The sequence below is a fragment of the Arvicanthis niloticus genome, chromosome 9 (assembly GCF_011762505.2).
Source record: "Arvicanthis niloticus isolate mArvNil1 chromosome 9, mArvNil1.pat.X, whole genome shotgun sequence".
NCBI lineage: Eukaryota > Metazoa > Chordata > Mammalia > Rodentia > Muridae > Arvicanthis > Arvicanthis niloticus.
Genome location: NC_047666.1, coordinates 65,112,821 through 65,133,068, shown reverse-complemented (window position 1 = coordinate 65,133,068; position 20,248 = coordinate 65,112,821). Strand labels below are relative to the sequence as shown.

At 47.2% G+C, this 20,248-nt stretch overlaps 1 protein-coding gene across 2 annotated transcripts in view; it reads left to right on the top strand.

Moving 5' to 3' along the window:
- Positions 1-20,248, top strand: part of Prmt8 (protein arginine methyltransferase 8) — an 85,533-nt gene that overhangs the window by 25,082 nt on the left and 40,203 nt on the right. For both annotated transcript variants that reach the window (XM_076940613.1, XM_034512682.2), the window contains 2 exons: positions 14,252-14,437; positions 19,659-19,814. In XM_076940613.1, coding sequence (XP_076796728.1) covers positions 14,252-14,437; positions 19,659-19,814 — 342 coding nt within the window. The remainder of the gene's footprint in view (positions 1-14,251; positions 14,438-19,658; positions 19,815-20,248) is intronic.

Below are 20,248 nucleotides of genomic sequence, written 5' to 3'. Positions count from 1 at the left end.
ATCCTCATTGCATCTTCAAAATCCAACTGCTATAAAGGAAATCAAATCACCTCATGACTTAGAACAAAGTAGAGACATCTGCAGCTATCATGAAATTGCCACTTTTGATAGGAAAATATGATTCTTGATACAGAATCAAGTTATTTTCAATTTCCTTTGCTTTTATAAGAGGAACATTATAAGCTGTACTAGAGTATGTTAGTAACTCCAGTAATTCTCAAAGAATAGTTACATTTCTTCAAAATCTATTCAGAAAACTATGTCCCTGCACCTTTAAAAATTTACCTTTTTAAATGAGCTGAAAACTAAACTATACAGATACTTCAGGGGTATTCACTCTCTACTCAAACTTTTCAGAAAAACTGTTTCTAAAAATTAACAATGCAACTAGGCTTTCAGAGGACATGGCAGATCAAATTAACATGTTTTCACGTTGACTTGTTTTATAGGTCTTCTGAAATCCCTGCCCCTTTTTTCAACCCAAACTTCCTGATATAAATTCTTCTAAGTGTTTAAATATGTGCCATCTTAAAAGGAGGAAAGTTGGTATTATTGTAAATGCACTTCTTTTTTCCTGTGACACAATTAAAACCCAGTGTTATGTAAATTGGACTTAAAATAATCCCTGGTCTGAATTAGACTTTAAATCATACTATATTTGGTATGCTGCCTGTGTCAAGATTCTCTCTCTCCCTCTCTCTCTCTTTCTCTCTCTCTCACCAAGACACACACACACACACACACACACACACACACAGACACACATGCAGAGAGCTGCCAAGCAGAAATACACATACACCAAAGTTTCCATACTCGTCCCAAAACCAGGAACTTATACTTTCACTTTCCCTTTCTCTTACTGCTGCCGCTTCACTGCGAACCTTAATCTTCTCCTTCCGAGAGCTTGAAAAAGGAATTGGACCACACTTACCGGTCACTTACCAAGCGCTTGCCCTGATTGCTTGAAGGTTCTGGAACTCTATCCTCGAACCCGCTCTTTAATGAGACAGGTTCCCCGTACGGGCCACCAATTGTGATGCGCCGAGCTCCTGACCAGCAGGAAGAAAGACATGCACAACAGTTCCTTCCAACAGCAATTTACTCAGGCCTTGAAAGAAATGGGTGAGCCCCGGGGCAATCTGATGGCTCTCTCCTCCTCCTAGGGTGAGCCTTATATCCCTGAAATGACGTCCCAGCACGCCACATCACGCCACTGCAAGCCATAGGCTCGGGCCTAGCAACGTCAGGTCAGGCGATTGCTAAGTCCTCCCATCTCTCTGCCCAGCCAGGAGTTGTACTGCTCTGGCGCATCTGACAGGCGCCATCTTTAGGGCGCGCGGTGTTGGTGTGGCTCTCCACAGGCTCAGTTGTCTGCATTGCTTTTCATTATCTTCAAAGTGCCCACAAAACAGCCTATAGAGCTCCTTGTACTCAATGGTGTCTACAGGCGAACGTTCAGTCTTCCTAAAGATAAATGGTCTAGTCTGTAATGACCTGGTACCAATTTTGTCTTGGGTTTCCATGGCTGTGATTAAACATAACTAAAGCAACTGGAGAGGAAAGAACTTATTTCATCATCCACTTCCACATCATAGTCATTGAAGGATGTAGGGGCAGAAATCCGAGGGCAGGGACCTAAAGTAGATGCCATGGGGGAGTGCTGCTTGCTGGCTTGCTCTTTATGGCTTGCCCAGTCTGCTTTCTTATACTGCACAGGGCCATATTCCCAGAGGTGGCACCACCCACAATAGACTGGACCCTCTCACATCATCATTAATTAAGAAAATGTCCCCTAGGCTTGCTTACAGCCAGATCTTATAGAGGAAATTTTCTCAGTTGTGGTACCGCTTTCCAGGTGACTCTTGTTTGTTTTAACTTAGCAAACAAACAAACAAAAAAGCCAAACATGGCAACAGTATATGCTCTAAACATATATGTGTCTCCAGAGAATAGTGTAACATGCACGTGGCAGGATTTGCTCCTAACTGTAGATGTTTTGTGCAGTGTTTTTTTTTTTTTTTTTTTTTTTCGCTTCCTTGAAAGTCTGATAACTTTTTACTGGATGCCAAACACTATGGTTTTTTGCTGTTGTGGTTGAGTGGTAGGTATTTTTAGGTATTTTGTATTGGGGAGTTTAGCAATGAAACACTATTAGTGTTCATAAGTTATGGACTTTCGACATTGGTTTGGAGGGACAAGAAGCTTTCCAGGCCGTGTGAACACTGCAGATTAGTAACCCTGTCATTCTGGGGCTTCTTCTCCTGGTGTTATGTGGCTCCATTACACTCCCGATGTGGCCAACTTTGGCAGACTCCTTGGGAACTCTCAGCAGACCTGCACATTCTCTGAAGACTGTGCTTCCTCAGGACTTTGTTTCGGGAACTCTTGCCTTGCTGGCATGGGGGTCCTTACTCCATCTCTCTCGGCAAGAGGTCCATCAGCTCTGCCTAGTGTGGACTGACTCGTTTCTGCTGTGCTTGGATACTTCCCCCAGGGCACACTGGGACAATCCATCTCTCAGGCATCACCTTTTCCATTGCCTGGTGTTCAGTAACATGAGAACTGATATTTCTCTCTTTGAGACGGGTCTCATTCTGTATCCCAGGCCAATGTGGAACTGTATATAAATCAGACAGGTTACATCTGCCTCCTGAGTGCACCAGTGCACTCAGTCTAAACCTTTGGTTTCTTATGTTCCATTTGTCTTCTTAAATAGTTGTTGGGATTGTCTGGGAATGCTTTTTAAAAAAAAATCTAAAGTTTGCATTCCAGTGCTTTTAAAAAATTCTTGAGTTCCTACTGTCAGACTTCATTCTTCTCCAGTGCATGCCAGTATAAAAAAAATATTCATATTAGATTCTTTGATGAAAGAAGTCAACCTCTTCTGCTGGGATTCCAGGTGGAAATATATTTATTTGAGGAAAATAGGCTTGTTAGGACGAGGTGGAACACGTCTGAAGGAATCCATGAAAACCAGGGACCATCTAAGCTTGGGTGGCTGCCAGCTGGGCCAGACACCATTTGAAATGTCTGTCTGTGTTATCACATTCTTCTTAAAAAAAATCACCAAGGGCCAACACGATGATTCTGCAATTGCTGCCAGGGCAATCGTTGCCCAGGGCCTATATTGTGGAAGGAGATAACCAGCTCCCACAAGTTGTTCTCTGAGGTCTATACATGTGCATCATGGCAAGCACCTCCACTACACTACACACACACACACACACACACACACACACACACACATACATACACACACAAATGTAAAAATTAATTGGCCAGGTATCATGGTATACCTTTAATTTCAGCACCCAGGAGGCAGATCTCTGTGAGTTTAAGGAGCAGCTAGATCTATATAAGGAATTCCAGGCCAGCCAGGGCTATATAGTCAGATCTTGTCTCAAAATACAACCCAAAAATCAGAACAACCCCCCCCTAAACCCCAAAACAGTAAAATCCAAGCTATTAGTGTTAACACCCAAATGGTAGGGCCTGGGGCTGTGAGGAGCCAGCTCCAGGGCTGAGCCAGCGGTGAGTCTCCTCTGCCTGTGCCACTGGAGTGTGACAGGCGGTTGGAAAGGCCTAACAGATGTACTTGAGTCTGCACTTGAAGCCACTTGTGGTCTATACAGATGGAGTTGGAGTCTTAGTCGAAGCTAGCTGCATCTTTGAGATATTTGCTTCCTAGAAATTTCCTGAGATAAGACACTCCTGGTAAAATCTCCTGAGTGCTTTGGACCCTCCAGAGGGATTTGAGCACATCACTGTCCTCCTTTCGATGATGCTCAATTTTGTCTTTCTTCCAGTCACCTTCTCAAGGAGTGTCTGTTGTCTGGACCAGGCAGTGCTCATGGAGCAAAGTTAGCAGAAGGGTTGTCAGTGGAGGTTGTCACTGGTGAATGGCCATGTTGACTGACCAGTGTAAGGGCAGTGCCGTCAACATGATGTGTCCAGTGTGTCAGGGGAACTAGAGCCATATGAAATCTGTCTGAAAGTCTGAAAGTGTTCCCTCATGGAGAATTGGCAGCTACAGTCGTGACTCAGTTAGAACCACCGGGTTTAGGCCAGCTTTAGGCCGGTTTCAGAATTGAAGTGGGTGAAATTTGGGGAATCAGAAAGGTCCGATTTCCAGTGGTGGCCCTTTCCTACAGGGATTGGTCCCAGAGAATCCAGGAAATTCAGAGGATAGTGGGAAGTGGGATGGAGAATTGAATGAACCCCTGGAGAGATGTGTGTGTGTGTGTGTGTGTGTGTGTGTGTGTGTGTGTGTGTGTGTGTAACAGCACACAAAGAGCTGCCATGGCCATTGTGCCCAGTGCCACTGAAGGACCCAGGGAACATCCAAAAATAGCACCGTGGCATGGAATCAGGTAGCCAGAACTTCTCTCTCGTGGTCCCATGTCACACTAGAGAATTTCCTCTAGTGGTTGGCACATTCAGAGTTTTTAGTCACCCTAATGGCCCCATGGAAGAGGCAGAATGCATTATTATTTCAAAGAAGTGGAAGCAGGGGTGAAGGAAACAGCTTTGGGGTGTTGGTTGATAAGGGCAAGGGTCGGCCAAGGCTGCCACCCGACAGTGAGGAGACCCTCAAGAGCAGAATCCGCAAAGTCTTGTGTCTGTGTAAATAGAAATCAGACATGGGACAGATCCCTCTGCTCAGACCCCAGCCTGAGAGGAGCAGACTCAGGACCCCAGCATAGACCCCACATGGATGATGTGACTGAAGTCTGAAAGTGAAGGGGCTCCCTAACTCCAGCAGGGAGAAGAGTGAGAGGAGACAGACAGACAGACAGACGGGGGGGGGGGGTAAGGGGGGCGGGGTCCTGTTGCCTTACGGAGGGGAAAGGGAGGAGGAGGGGATGCTAGCCTGCGAAATCTGCTTTACAAGCCCATTGAAGAGGAAGAGCCAGGAGCCAAGCATCCAATTAACCTGACATCGTTTGCAGCCCAAATATCTGAGGATATAAGAGGAGAATTTAATATGTGGAGGCTTGGGAGAAAAGTGACTAAGAATGGAAAACAGACCCGGTTTATTTAAAAAAAAAATAGGTCAGGCCCAACAAATCCAGGCGGTGCTTTCGCAGCGGTTACTGATCCAGGAGACAGAGGGAGTGCTGTGTGGGAGCAGTGTGGTTTTGATTTGAGGCAGGCATTGCTGTTATGCCACAAAGAGACAGCCAGAGGCTGACAGGAAGCGCCTGGGACACCGCCTTCCAGTTGCACTGTCAGGGGGTTCTAGTGAGTCAGTCAGGGATCAGTCCAGGCCACACAGCCCAAATGTGATGGAACCTGTCCAGTCCCCAAGCACCTACCGCAGAACAAAAGAGCTTTCTAGAACCTTCAGCTGTCTCCCTCCCAGGGATCTGTGGCCCGTTTTGGCCTTGTGATAATTTTAGTGGCACCTGGGTGGCACCCAGCTTCCGTGTTGAGGGCCATGTAGCTAGTGGTCATGAGTGTCATCACCTGGGAGCTTGACATGCCTGAAGATTGTAGGGCTCACCCCCGCGAGGTCTGCTTCCATGCACTGGGGGTTGGGACTGAGAGGGTTCACAGGGCTGGTATCTAGAAGCTAAATCACAGTCCTCTTGGGAAAAGAGCATCCCAGCCTGGAATTCAGTGCCAGGAGACATCCTGCCTTCTTCCTCCGAGACTGACACCTCATTTAAGTCAATTAAGGACTTACAAACATCACAAAGAACTCTTCTTAGCTTATCAGCCCAGTTGACCATGTTTTCCCCCACCCCCACCCCAGGGTGACTGTTCTAGAATATGCCCAGGGGAGGGGAAGGTACCTACATGGAGCAGCAGTCCTCAGACCAGACAGTACATCAAAGTTTCCTGGGAGCTTTCTGATCACAGACTGCTGAGTTCCACTGTAGATTCTGAGGCAGTGGTATCTTGCGTTGCCCATGAGTGTATACTTCTTATAAGCCTCCAAGTGGAGGCAGATTCTGGTTGTCTAAGACCATCCCCCAGTGGAGGCTGATACTGGTGGTCTAAGACCATCCCCCAGTGGAGGCTGATACTGGTGGTCTAAGACCATCCCCCAGTGGAGGCTGATACTGGTGGTCTAAGACCATCCCCCAGTGGAGGCTGATACTGGTGGTCTAAGATCTTCCCCCAGTAAAGGCAGATACTGGTGGTCTAAGACCATCCCCCAGTGGAGGCTGATACTGGTGTTCCAGGACCCATACTCTGAGCACGACTGCCCTTTGCCCTTGTATTAACCCCAACTTGTTTAGTGCAGTGAGCAGAGAGCAGTGAGTGGTCTGACAACTTGAGAGAAGTGGCTTCTGGGAAGTCAGCTTAGAGAGCATCCATGGTCACAGAACAGCTTGTGAGGAATGATGACAGGACTGGGGAGAAACTGTGCTCTTACTTCCAGGCCAAGGGAGAATATCTTGGGCTTGGCTGTGCCTAGGCCATTCAGTGGGAGCATGAGAAAGACTGCAGGTGAACAATCTTGAGCAAATCAGGGATCCAGGGGCTGAGTGTGAGGAAGCAACAGTAGCAGGCAGACAAGGCTGGTCGTACCTGAACTTCAACACCCCAGCCACTGCCCCTGACTCCTGGAGTTTTGGCAGTGAGTGAGACCAACCTACCAAGACACTGCTTCCCTCCAAGCTCACAGGCCACAAAGTTTCTCTCCTGGGATCCAGAGATCCCTCCTGTAGCCTAGCTGTCAGGAAACATGGATGCATGGGAAGATGCACCCTGGACACCTGTGGTCTTAAAAGTTCCCTATTTCTGGTATGATCTTAGGAAGTGGAAGTGGTCCAGAAACCCACCGTGAGAATGTTCTCCCTCTGTGTGGAACTCTGATACCCCTATAATGATGACAGATGGTGCCAGCACAGCTATTTATACCATTATCAACGACCCAGCCACAGCTTAGATGACAGCCTCGGAAGTGTCTATGGAACAGTGGCATGAGAGTGCAGAGTGTCTAGGGGTGATTCTGGTGGCAAGACCGGGTGAGAGGACAGAAAAGGAGGGCAGTTGAGAGAGAAGACTGGGGGAGACCAGGGCACCCCACTCACCTGTAGTGTCTTGTCTCCCATTACTTCGGTGGCAACCACACGCCACACAGACTGTTTGGAATGTCATGTTACATGCTCCCTTGGCATTTGGAGAATAGAGCAGGAGCTGGCTCCTGTAGTGGGAGTGCCTCTGTTTTCAGCTTGAAAACCTGAAAGCTTGGGCTAGGAGCCAAGAGGGGTCATCTATAACCCAAGGGACTCAAGTCAGCTTTGACTGCAGGATGCAGGAGAGACGGGCAGTTCTGGGTCCTGCAGCCTACGGTCCTCTTCCTGTGCTTACCCCGAGATTTCCTTTGTCCTCTCTCCATGCCTTTCCTGCTTCTCACAGCTCCAGTCCCAGTTCACCCTAGACAGATTCCTGTCCTGTGTGGGCCTCAGTTTCTCCATTGGTACCCGGAAACCTGCTGTGGTTTCTCTTTAAACCCAGAAACCTGGAAGAAGTATCTACCTGGCTCCTCTGAAGCACGTTCCCAGAGCTGCTCACTGACTCTCACCCCATTTCTGCACCAAGTGCTGGGCCTCCTTCCTGGGCTAGCGTGCCCCGGCCTAGGCAGCAGCTGGGTTCAGCATGGCATGGCTGGGCTGAACCAAGCTTGCTGTGGTGTCGGCACTGATAGCATGGACACTGGCATTGTTGCAGATAACTGGTTTACTGTCTGGCTCTGTGACTCGATAACTCTGGACTCTTGCCAATAAGTCTAGAGCTTGAGAGCTTCAGGTGGTTTTCTCTTTGGTCTGTGTGTTTCAGCACCTTGTCAGATTGTTACACCTTCACGGAGCAGAGTTCACAAAGTGCTTAGCAGAATGAGTCCTCAGTCAGATGGTTAGGTTGAAATGCTCCCATCCTGTCCCACCTGGGGAAGTCCTACCTTCGCTGAAAGGACCCGTTTAAAACCTTATCTCCAGAAATCATCTTCTTCTTAGCCTTCGAAGACAGTGGGCATGGTTTTCAGCACACTGGGATCAAAAGCTGTGTGGAGAGAGTACCGGGAAATAGTGGCACCCTGAGCATCTTGGAGGAGGCAGAAATAAGCATTGAAGGCCCTTTGTATGCTCTAGGGCCCCAGCCAATGGGCAGGACCAGATGAGGGCTACTGTGTAGAGGTGCTCTCCCTGAGCAGGACAGCTGTTCTGAGCCGACAGGGCCAGGCTGAGAAGAGAGTGGGCTCCATCCCAACTGGAGTACTATATGGGGAGGGGACTTGGGTTAGGAGGGACACTGGAGCTTAATGGCCAAGGCTATGGGAGACAAAGGTGCAGAAGTTGGGGGTTAGTTGGGCTTTACACCCCAGGGTACCCTCAAACCGTCCTGATTTCTCAGCCGTAAATTCTACCAGACAGTTGGAAGAATGTTCCGGGGCCTCTTTGAGCCACTCCCTAGGGAGGAGTCGGGCCTTCTGACCTTACAGAAATGACTACCAGGACCAATGGCCTATGTTTCTCCATGTTTCTAGAGCCACATGGGTAAGCAGCGGAGCCTGCTCCCTGACCAAGTTCCCAGAGCAACCCCTTTGCTTGTGGCTGAACTATCTTTTGAGACCAGATGACTGTATTCCCCACCATGGACCCCTCTGTCTCGACTTTCTTTCCAAGCACATGCGCAGCAGTGGTCTGAATCTCAGCAGGTAGCTGTGGAAGGCAAAGTGACACCTCACACTGCCCACTCAACCTCAGCCTCCTGGGAGAGGACACACCTCTCCGTCCACAGGCAGAATGCAGGTCTCCTCACAGGAGGCTGGCAGACTTCGGAACCAGGGACAACCTGGTCTTTGTCTCCCTGACTGGCTATTAAGTCCATGGCTTCCCCTGACCCATGAATTCCTTTGTCTCATGAGTACAGCAGCAGCACATGACAGACGCTTGGCTGTTGAGGAAAGGGACTCAGAGACCTCATGAAACAGAGAACGCTGATCAGGAGCAATGCTTGAGCAAGCTAGAAATCATCTCTCCTAACCCTGTATTTAACTATGGTCACTATAGAGGACAACTGGATGTATGGGAACTCCTTGAGTTTGGGGTGACTCTAGGCTGCCCTCTGAACTCATTATTATTCGGGGTAGATGAAGGTCCTAGCCAGAATGCAGAAAGGAAGTCTTTGCTCTAGAGTCCCTTCTTGAAGTCAGTGTCTGGGTCACATGTCCCCAGAAGAAGGGCTGTCTGAAGACACATCTTCTCTCACCACCGTCTTCTCATTTCCATGCCTGTTCCTCTGGGTCCCCTGAGCCTAGTCAGGTCCTCAAAGGGTGGTGACTGTGGGTTTTTTTTTCTAGGGGCATCTCCCATTCTTTCCCTGTGGTCTCTCCTATGCAATCCCTTACTTCACCCTGTCCTTCCAATAGCTCCCAAGACACAGTCCCAGCCTCAGTTTCCCTCCATGGGTCTGGAATTGCATTTTGTATTCATCCGTAATATTTCCTTCTGCTACTTGCAAAAGGGGCGCCAGAAAGAATGAATTATTCACGACCCAGTCAATACCCAGTGACAACCGCTGCCAATTCTGGTGCCTTCCCTAAGTCTCTTCTCTTCATGCACCAGTGTGAACAGGTTTTAATTAAGACACAGCCACACAGTCTATTCTCCCATGAGTCCTCCTCAACCAACAGTTTATTGTGCTCCTATGCTTGTGGTCGTAGATCTACACTTTTAAGGGCTGCATAGTATTCAAAGGCAAGATGCTCACCACTTAACTGTAATCGGTTTTATTTGGTGAAGCATCTATTGACTCTTGTTTTGGTCATCATGAAATTCGGAGAGCTACATACTTAGGATGATAAATAGTTCTCTCCTGGTGTTAAATCTAAGGAAAGCAATTGTAGGTTAAAGGATTTGTGCTCTCTAATGAGCTTACTGAATTTTTACCAAACCGTTTTCTGAAAAAGTCTTGACTTAATTACATTTCCGCAAGAAAAATAAAAAAAAAAAAAAAAAAAAAAAAACAAAAACAAAAAAAAAAAAAAAACCTGCCTCCTCTCCTCCCCTGTCGCTTCAAATCTTGCAAATGCAGAGACTGATCATTTTGAGGGATATGATCAAGTTTTGTTCTACTTTGAATTCAGTGGCTCTCTAGCGGATCCCAGCAATTAAGCTGTGTGTTGATTTGCTGTTGGTCGTTATTTGTGCAGGAGCAGATGAGAAGCTTCTTCTTCCCCATTAAGTCGGGATGTCCATCTCTTTCTTCATGGTTTGTCAGCGCTCTCTTCGAAGGCACACATGCGCCCTTCCTCACCACATATGTTAGGGTGTGCCTTTTTGTCTTGTAGAAGGTGTTTATTGACTGGAACCTCCTTCGTGTCCGCTTGCTTGACATCTTTTCTTGCATGGCTCGATGGCATTTCAAACTCCACATATCCAAATTGAGATTCATTATTTCCCCGGCCCCAGTCTGCCCTTCCTGCTGACTTGCTTATTTCTGTTAATGTCACCACTATTTTCCTACTCATCCAGGCTTGAAATGTGGACGGCATCTCGGTTTCCAGCTTCTGTCTCTTCCCCCATGTTCCACCAGTTGCCAACCCTATAGGTTCTATTTCTGTGCTGTGCTGGCAGGCAGCCCCTCCAAATACCCCAGGGGTTCACATGTTCATTATTTCTTAACTGGACTTTGAAAATAGCCTCCTAATCCGCCATTTGACACCCTTTTCTTCCTTGTTCCCTCCCGCCCTCTAGGACCACATTCAGTTTCCAAAAGTGGTGTTCTGACACTGGATGTGGGACCCTGCGTACATGGGGCACGGCTCCCCATTGTCTACTGTATTTAATTCCACCCTCGTAGCCTGAGTAGACTTTCCTCAGTAGACTCTTCTGCTATCTCAACATCCTCTCCCCTGTCAACTTCTCCACCTTCCCACTCCCTGTCCTTTTTGCTCCAACCACCTCTCTTTCTCTCAGAATTCACCCCTGTCACCTGTACCTTTCAAAACCCATTGACAAAGCTCCCTGCTCGTGGCATAGCCCACTCGGCTAGGATTCCTTGACTCCCACTCGAAGGGAATTCACCTCTTTTGTGTTTGAGCCTTTTTTTTTTGTAGAATGTGTTTTATTGAAGCCTCTGGGGAGGGTGCTAAAGGTCTCAGAGTCTAGAAAGCAGAATCTCTGGGCGACACCTTCCCCCCAGATTCATTTCTTCTATACAGTGCCTCAAAGCAGCAGGCGTTCCGCAGTTGTCTCTAGAATTCAAAGCAATTCTCCTGTAGCTTAATGCTTGGGAATTCAAGGCTACCGCGAGAAGGGCACACCTGTCAGTCCAGGGGCAGAGCATAAGTCTGTGTTGCAGAAGGCTGAGCTGGGCTGATGGGCGGCCTTTGGGACTATTCACTAGCCTTGATCACCTCTTTGTCCTCAGGACTTGTAGCTATTTAATTCAATGCCCTTCCTCTGTCCTTGGCCAAGTAGTCATACATCCCATTGCCTGGTGCAGTGTGTGACATGTAGAAGCCACCTCTCAAGTTGACTGAAGACAGAAAGCCAGAGAGTTCCAAGGAAAACAAAGTCCTTGCACTCAGAACTGAATGACAGATGAAGGGTGCTGGAAGCCCCATGACCTTGACACACCAGTGACTGCACCAGTTAAGAGTTTTTCTCTCCTTAATGTATTTAAATGGAGTCAATACTGGGGTCAACTGTGTGCACAGCTGTCTTCAGCTCTGGAGGTGACTCTGCAGCCTGCACGGGAGTGTGCAATTGACACGATCTATTTTTAGCCTTCTAGAGACCGTGACCAACATCCCAAGCAGAGGGTGGGCACACCTGCAGCATTATAATGAGGCAGGCCCACTTGCCAGCCAGCCTGGCCTCTCCTCGACCCGAAGGCCTGTGTTGCTATACTGGGAAGTCTGCTATTTCCTAGAGATGGCAGCCCAGAGGCCCTGTGAGGATGGGATACACCGCTTGCCCCTTGCAGCTCATTCCTGCCTAGTCTTAGACACAGGACAGTCTTGAGGCTCCACCTCATGTAGGAGTGGGGTGGTGTCACTTTTATTTCTCCAGCTGCTCTGTTCCAGGGGTCACTTGTTCCCTTGATCGTAAGTCTGAACTGACTTAGCTCATCTCATGGAGAGACAAATTAAGACAGGAAAATTATATATGCGTGTGTGTACACACATATATGTATATATATGTATACATATATACATGTGTGTGTTTTTATATGATCCATATGGTAGTAATAACACAATCAACAATAGTGATGCCCTTATTGTATATACACCATGCTGATGTCCAGTGTTAAGAGAAACTGAGAAACTGATTCTGGTGCTTTGACTGTTCTTTCAGAGTCTCTCTCTCTCTCTCTCTCTCCCTCTCTCCTTCTTTCCCTCCCCCTCTCTCTTTCTCACGTGTGTGTGTTTCTGTGTGTGAGCACAAATGCACATCAAGCTCCTGTGCCTGTACACATACATACAAATGGACCTATATTTGTAAATCAGAGGTCAGCCTCATGTCATTCCCTGGGAGCCATCTACCTTGTTTTTGGGGGTTTCTCTCTGGGTGCTGTGGTTCACCCATTATGCTACCCTCTAGCCAGCGAGCCCAGGAATCCTCCTGTCTCCTCCTCTCCAGTGATAGGGTTATGCCTGAAATTTACATTCATAAAATATAATGTAAACTGCATGCTGAGTTCATGCTTGCCCTGAAGACCCTTTATATCCTGAGCTATCTCTTTTGCTCCTCGGGAAGTTTTATTAGGTTCTGACTTGATTGAGGAGGTAACAGGGACATACTGGTGATATACAACTTCCCAAGGTCACATATCCATGAGTCAGGAATCCCTGAATCAGGACTGATTCCCAACGGAAGAAAATCAGCCTTCGGCAAAACCCACTTGGCTATTTGTCTTGGTATTTTTTAGTTTGTGTCTTGCTTTGAGACCTTTTCTGTGTCTGGCATCTAAGTAAGCACATTCTAGAGACAGGCGGTCCTCTGCCATTGCTCTGCTTCATTTGGGAGACCTCTGATCTCCATCTCCCTCCTCCCTCAGCCTGAGGAGTGAAGACCAAGTAGCAGTGGTTGGGGCATAGCTGTCAGGATGAAGACTTGGAGAAGCAGTAGTTGACAGTGCTCAGGAAAGAGGTTCTGGTGCTGAAACTCAAGGTCAAATTTGAGGGTAGCAAATCTGATGGTGGCTTAGTATGATGTGGTGGGTAAGATAAACTCAGGAGCTTCATTTCCAAGCTCACTTCTGTCCATGAGATTTGATTCGGTTTAATGAACATTTATTACCTGCCAGGCCCTTTTCTAGGTTCTTTAAAAAAATTCTAATTTGTCTAATGTTCAGTGCTATCTTAAGGCGTAAGGGATATTTTATTCTCTAAGGCACGGAGTGGGGTGGTTAGTGACATTGTATAACTAATGTAGTGGCCATTTTCCCAGTGCTGTAATAAAATATCCAAGGCTGGTACTTTATAAAGAAAAAGATTTCTTTAGCTGTGGTTCAGAAGGTTCAAGAGCATGGTTTATCTTCTGCTCTGAGGACAGCCTCTTGACAGCAGGAACATACGAGTTTGAAAAGGGGAACAGCAGACAGGAGTGGGGCTAGGGGAGTGGCGGGGGTTTATGCTTTTAATCTCAGCATTGGGAGGCAGAGGCGGGAAGATCTCTAAGTTCAAGGCCAGCTTGATCTACAGAGGGAGTTCGAGGATAGCCAGGGCTACACTGAGAAACCTGTCTTGAAAAACCAGAGGGAGGGAGGAGGCAGAAAGACAGAGACAGAGAGAAAAGTCTTGCTTTCCACAGAGACTCACTCTGAGGTTAATTACTTTCATGTGCATATTCCCTGTGACCTGGCCACTCTATCTCTTAAAGATTCCTCTGCCTCTCACCTCACTACAATGCAGAGCAAGCCTTAACTATGTGAGCCTTCATGGATAAGCCACACCCAAACCACTGCTGTTTGAGAGCCAGCTCCACCTCCTGCCTTCCTCACACATCCATCCTTCCCTTTGCTGAATGTTTCCTTCTGGTCCTGCTAAAGGATGGTATTGTTTCCCCATTTGACACATATGGAAACTGAGACTCAGATAGGTTTAAATCACTCAGTTTATAAGAGCTGGAACCCCGAGGTCAATCAGGGTCTGTTTGGAGCATCAGTAGGCTGCTGTCAGTCATGTGGTTAAAAAGTCATTGCCAATTAGTGCTGGACTGGTGGAGGAGGGAGGGGAGAAGAATGGAAATCTCGGAAGCAGGACTAATTTGGGTACCTTCTCTCCCTTCAGGTGAGCAGTGCCCCCCCTCAGCCCCCTCAGCCTGTCATTCCAGCCAAGCCTGTGCAATGTGTCCACCATGTGTCCACACAACCCAGCTGCCCAGGACGGGGCAAGATGTCCAAGCTGCTGAACCCCGAGGAGATGACATCAAGAGATTACTATTTCGACTCTTATGCTCACTTTGGGATCCACGAGGTAACTCGGCCAGGCTGGGGACCAGTGAGACAGGTGTAGTCCTGTAATTTAGTTCTTGTTTTCAGAGGTGGCAGAGCAGGTATGCCCAACTCTCTACCACCTCAAAGTGCCCCTCTCTCTCCATCCCAAGGGTCCCTTTGGGACAGTTGTGGTTAAGATGGGACCTGGAGCAGGTAAGTAGATAGAAGCAGGTACTTGTTGAAGAAAAGCTTTAACACAATGGGCAGGAATAAAAGTATACCCAAGACAAAAAGGGCTATCATGATCAAGCTATATATCCTATTTTTGAAGCTTGACCAAAATAGAAATATTTTCCTCAGGCCATGGGTAATTTTATCTGCAGTATCTACTGCATCAATGCTCAGCAGAGCAACATTCTTGAAATTCATAAGCTCCCTATGTATCATTAAAACATCCTGAGAGGTGTTAATAGAATTATGTCAAATACACTGCACATGTCATTAAACTTCTTCCTAATTATAATGACTACTACTGTAAATTGTAGAACTAACATGAATCCAATGGTATTTGACATGATACTCAAGATGGCTCCTTACCCTTAAATTCTGAACCTCCTTCCAGTAATTTGAATAGGATAAAGAGCATCAATCCATTCTTCCAAATGCCTATCTAAATCCTCTGGTATATTCAACACATTAGTAACATTTTTTGCTAAATGATTAATAAAAGTAGATGTTTTAACTTCTTGTGTCACAGCATTTGCAGAAGCAGTGGTGCTAGAAATTAATGTAATTAAAGCTGTTATACCAGCAATAATCAAGCCCACTACCCTCTTGCTTCTGCTTAAAGCCTGACTCATTTCTTCCAGTATTTGCAAGCTATTTTTCTTCAACAACATCAACATGGTTGGTAGCCAAGTACATGGCTTGAACATGAAAATGGACCCCCAGACAGTTATTAAATTAGCAAGCTGGCAAGCCAAGGATGGGTAAGATTCTGCACAGAGCCTTACCAACCTAAGACAGAAGTACATTGCTTTTGATAATGCATATTCCATAACAGGTAAGGAAGGCATTCTTGTCAGAATGACCTAAGACAGGCACAGTCATGTTAATGAAATAAAAACGGGGAGAGGTGGAGAGCCTTTGGGGCTGCTTGGCAAGAATCTGATATGGGCCAAGGACAAAAAAAAATGGGCTTCAGGCAGGAATCTGACATTAGGCTAGAACAAAGAAGTAATTTCAGGTAGGAATGTAAGTCTTAGGCTAGAACAAAGAAGTAATTTCAGATAGTAATCTAAATTTTAGGCTAGAACAATGAAGTAGGCTTCAGACATGAAAATGACTGTAGGCTAGGACAGGGAAGTGGGCTCAGATACTTTGGACATCCTGATAAGCCCTTAGAAACAGTGATCACGGGAGTGTTCACATAATTGGGTTTAATGCCTTGCTTTTTCTTTGACTATTTGTGTTTATTGTATTGCTTGTTTCTTGGCTATTTGCATCTATTTTATTGCTAAACCCTCAACCTAAAACTGACCTTAATACGTGCACGTAATCAAAATGTTATAAAAGCATTAAGGAGGAGGGGGATGGAATAGGGGGTTCTAGGGAGGGGAAATGGGGAAAGAGAATAACATCTGTATTGTAAATAAATAAAATATTCAATTAAAAAAAAGGAAGCAGGTAATTGTGTATTCCAGCTATAATCCCAGCACTTGAGAGCTGAGGTGAGGTCAGAGAACTGTTGAAAGTTTGAAACCAGCCTGGGCTGCACTGTGGTCAGACTGGACTACACATTGAAAACAAATGAACATCAACAAGTGTTGGGGGAAGGGGCAGGGAGCAACCAAGGAGTGCTTCCGGTTATTTGTTTTTACCTTCCAGCCCAGTGTCTATCGATAACCAGCCCTAGACACTCCTGAGTAGCCTGTACATCACTGATGCTGGTGCAGAGCTGGAGTGCTCTAAGCCAATGCGGCCTCCTGGAGGAGGCCTATTCTTTTGTCCAAGGGTTATCTCCAGGGGAGGAGCTGAGGCTGAGACCTTGTAGACAGACCTGCCTCTGACACTGTGATTCCATCTTTGGAAGTTCTCAGGTGAATGTCCATCCCCCTTCCCAACAAGGAAGTCTTATAGCAGCCCCAGAACAGAAGCAAGCCTCACGGTTATTGTGGGTGCAGGATATGAGTCCCATGCCACACCTCATTATATAATTTCCCAACATTGTCCCAAACTGCCCCCAAAGCAGTCAGTGTTGTCTGCTGCCTGCCACGTGCTGGGTATAGTTCTAGTCATGTCATCCGTATCTGTTTTACTTCATCCTGTGAGCCCCATGAAGAAGGCATCCCCATCATCCATAAATGGAGGAAATTAGTGAGGTGAGGAAGGCGTGGATGTTTACTGGCTCTCACTGTGAAGATGTCTCTACAAACCAGCTCCTGCAGCTCCCTGGCGATGAGATGTTGCTGGAAGGTCTGCTTCCATCCAAATTGCCAGGCTGCTCCCGGGGAGGTTTTTTAATATCAGTAGTCAGCGGTTTTTAAGTTGTGAAATGCTTATTGTGTGCTGGGTGTCGTTCCAAGCATTTTGGATTATTGGCTCATTTACTCCTCAGCTTCACCATGTACTGCTGCGGCTACTGCATTCCCAGGTGATCCAAGGCCTTAAAACAGCCTGGTCCTTGTCCTAACCATGGTTTTGCATAGGACTAGAAACCAGTGAAGACAGCTACAAGTTCAACCTTTTCATTTTGGCTCAGGGATCTCATTTGTAACTGTCCTGTCACATGCTGCCTTTCTTTGATCCAGGGCTCAGTCCTGCCTAACAAGGGAGATCAGAGCTCCTCTGTGCTGTCTCCTCCATGTGTGGTGAGCGGGGGCCTATGGGAAGGACTGAGGATCAGTGCCCTTTTCCAAGGGTTCTGGTCATAGAGATGGCAGACGCTCGCTCAGGAATGCATGTGCTTCCTCGCAGCATCTGTGGCCTGACTTCCCATGCAGCATTAATCAGTGCTAAGGCTGTGTAGACCCTAGTCAGTGCTAAGGCTGTGTAGACCCTAGTCAGTGCTAAGGCTGTGTAGACCCTAGTCAGTGCTAAGGCTGTGTAGACTTTATGCAGCAGAGGGAACTCCTGAAATGAACTCTGTCCATTCCAGAGAATGGGTGCACCTGTGTAGCAGACTCTAAAAGCCTGTACCTTTGTGTTCCCCCTCAGCTGACACTTGGTGTCTTGGTGACTATGCTATTGCTGTCAAGAGACACCATGACCAAGCAAACATTCATTTATCTGGGGACTGGCTTACAGTTTCTGAGGGTTAGTCCTTGATCAGCATGGCAGGAAGCAGACAAGCATGCTGCTGGACTGGTGAGAGTTCACATCTAATTTAAAAGATTGGACGGAGAGAGAGAGAGAGAGAGAGAGAGAGAGAGAGAGAGAGAGAGAGAGAGAAGCCATGAGACTGGGCATGGCATGAGCTTTTGAAACCTCAAAGCCCACTTCCAGTGACATATCTCCAACAAGGTCACATTCCCTAAACCTTCCTAAAGCCTCCAGTAACTGGGAACCAAACATTAAAGTATATGAGCCTATGGGGCCACTCTCAAACCACCACACTTAGGAACTACATCCAGGACCCGAATAGTTGGCCTGCCTGGAGCTCTCATTTTAGAAACCAGCCCCAAGCACTGAGGACAGCTTTCTCTGTATCTCCACACGATCTCTAGTTCTTTCAGGACTTGACATCTATGGCTATGACCCAGGGCTTGCACATTATCAAGGGTCTTTTTGGTGTGTGTGTGTGTGTGTGTGTGTGTGTGTGTGTGTGTGTGTGTGTGCACATTTTGAAGCAGGCCTTCACTATATGGCCATGTTGGCCTTGAACCTGTGATAGCTCTTATGACTCAGTCTCTCAAGGGCCAGGATTGCAGACTAAGCTGCCAAGCCTGGCTCTGCCTGGCTTTGTGGATCATCTGCTGATCTGTGTACTGTCACATGTGGGTGTGGGAGATTGGCCTGACCCTGTTTGAGAGAGAGCCATCACCTGGATACCAGACCGGGTACCCTCAGTCAGATGTTTTAGCAGAAAACCCAAATTTATATGTGCCATAGTACAGACTAAAAGGTTCTACAAATCACAGATAATACCTCTACCCCACACAGCCTTAGCAACCTTCTCGTGGGTGAAGCGCTTCTGCACCTCTATCTTCAGTCCCCCCTGTTGCTTCTGTAGGCCATCTCCAGACCCCACTGGGGTAACACACTGGTCTTTTAATACTAGTGTGACTAGACAGGTGGCCTTCACCCCTGTGAATTGTCTCCATTCCCCCCACCTGTCTTTTGGATCGCCAAATATGAAAGCAGACAGCAGAGAGACCCATCCCCTGTGATTTAGCAGCAGGGATCTGCTCATCACCAGAAGGCTCACAGAGATGCTTTTTCTGGACATTCTAGGCAGAGCCTCTAGGTCCCCAGAGTAAGCAAGCTGGCTGTGAGGTAGTCCACCATTCATCAACGGGGTACTAAAACAATGGCGGTCAGAGGGTGTGGCTGAATCACAGTGTGGGTGGATGGACAGAGCATGCTCACTCCAAATACAGACAAGACGGGTGGCAGGAAGAGGGCTATGCAAGAGATGATCCTGGGCCTTTCTGTCTTTCCATCCATGGTTTTACTTAGAGAGGAGTCAAGAGGACAGGTCCAGGAGAGGGTGACTCAGAATTTCCAACGGAACCCAGTGGGTGCTGTGAGAACTTCAAAAAGGGAGGTCACCCTCCAGGTTGCCAAGAACCAGTCCAAATCTCAGCATCTGTCTGCTGGTCAGAGTTGGGTCTAGGGCAGCCTGGAGTGGGGTCCCTTTCTGGGTATTTTCCTGGGTTTCTGTCCAGATCCTAACTTTCTAAGATCGGAAAGGCAGTGAACAGAGTTGCTGGGAGCTTAAGGAGGACTACCGTTTAATAATTCCTTCTTGGATCTCCTGTGCTGCTGTACTGATCTTTCCTTTTGGCTTTGGGCAACCTGTGGCTGGTCTGGACACAAACTTCTTTTCTTATAACTCAGCTGTCTTTCAAGAAGACTTTAAAAGCAGCCTTAGTTTGGAATGAGCCGGGTAACCTTTACAAACTTCAGTATCCTCATTAATGACCCAGCAATGTCGGTGGTTCCAGAGGATGTTACTGGGATGATTCAATTGCCTATTATCCAGATGTGCTCCCAGATGCCATGAGTCCCCTTACTGCACCTTTTTCTTCCTTCCACCACAGGAAATGCTGAAGGATGAGGTGAGGACACTCACGTACCGGAACTCCATGTACCATAATAAGCACGTGTTCAAGGATAAAGTGGTTCTGGATGTTGGGAGCGGCACAGGGATCCTTTCCATGTTTGCTGCCAAAGCAGGGGCCAAGAAGGTGTTTGGGGTAAGCATGTCACTCCCCCTCGTGTTGGCTTCTGCACAGTGGTCCCTGCCTCTGGCTTTCTCTGGACCTTCCTACAAAGACCTACCCTGACCTACCACCTCTTTTTCTATTTTTGTGGTGTTCTAGGATGGAACACACTATTTTGTGTGTTAGGCAAGTGTCGTGCCACCAAGCCACCTTCCCAGCCTCAGTGCATCTCTCTTGCTAGAGGAGCAGAGAAAATCAATCACAGTGCAGTTCCAATACCATCACCACCATCACTACCACCATCACCATCATCACCATCACCACCACCACCATCATCACCATCACCACCACCACCATCACCATCATCACCATCACCACCATCACCATCATCACCATCACCACCACCACCATCACCATCATCACCATCATCACCATCACTATCACCACCATCATCACCATCACTATCA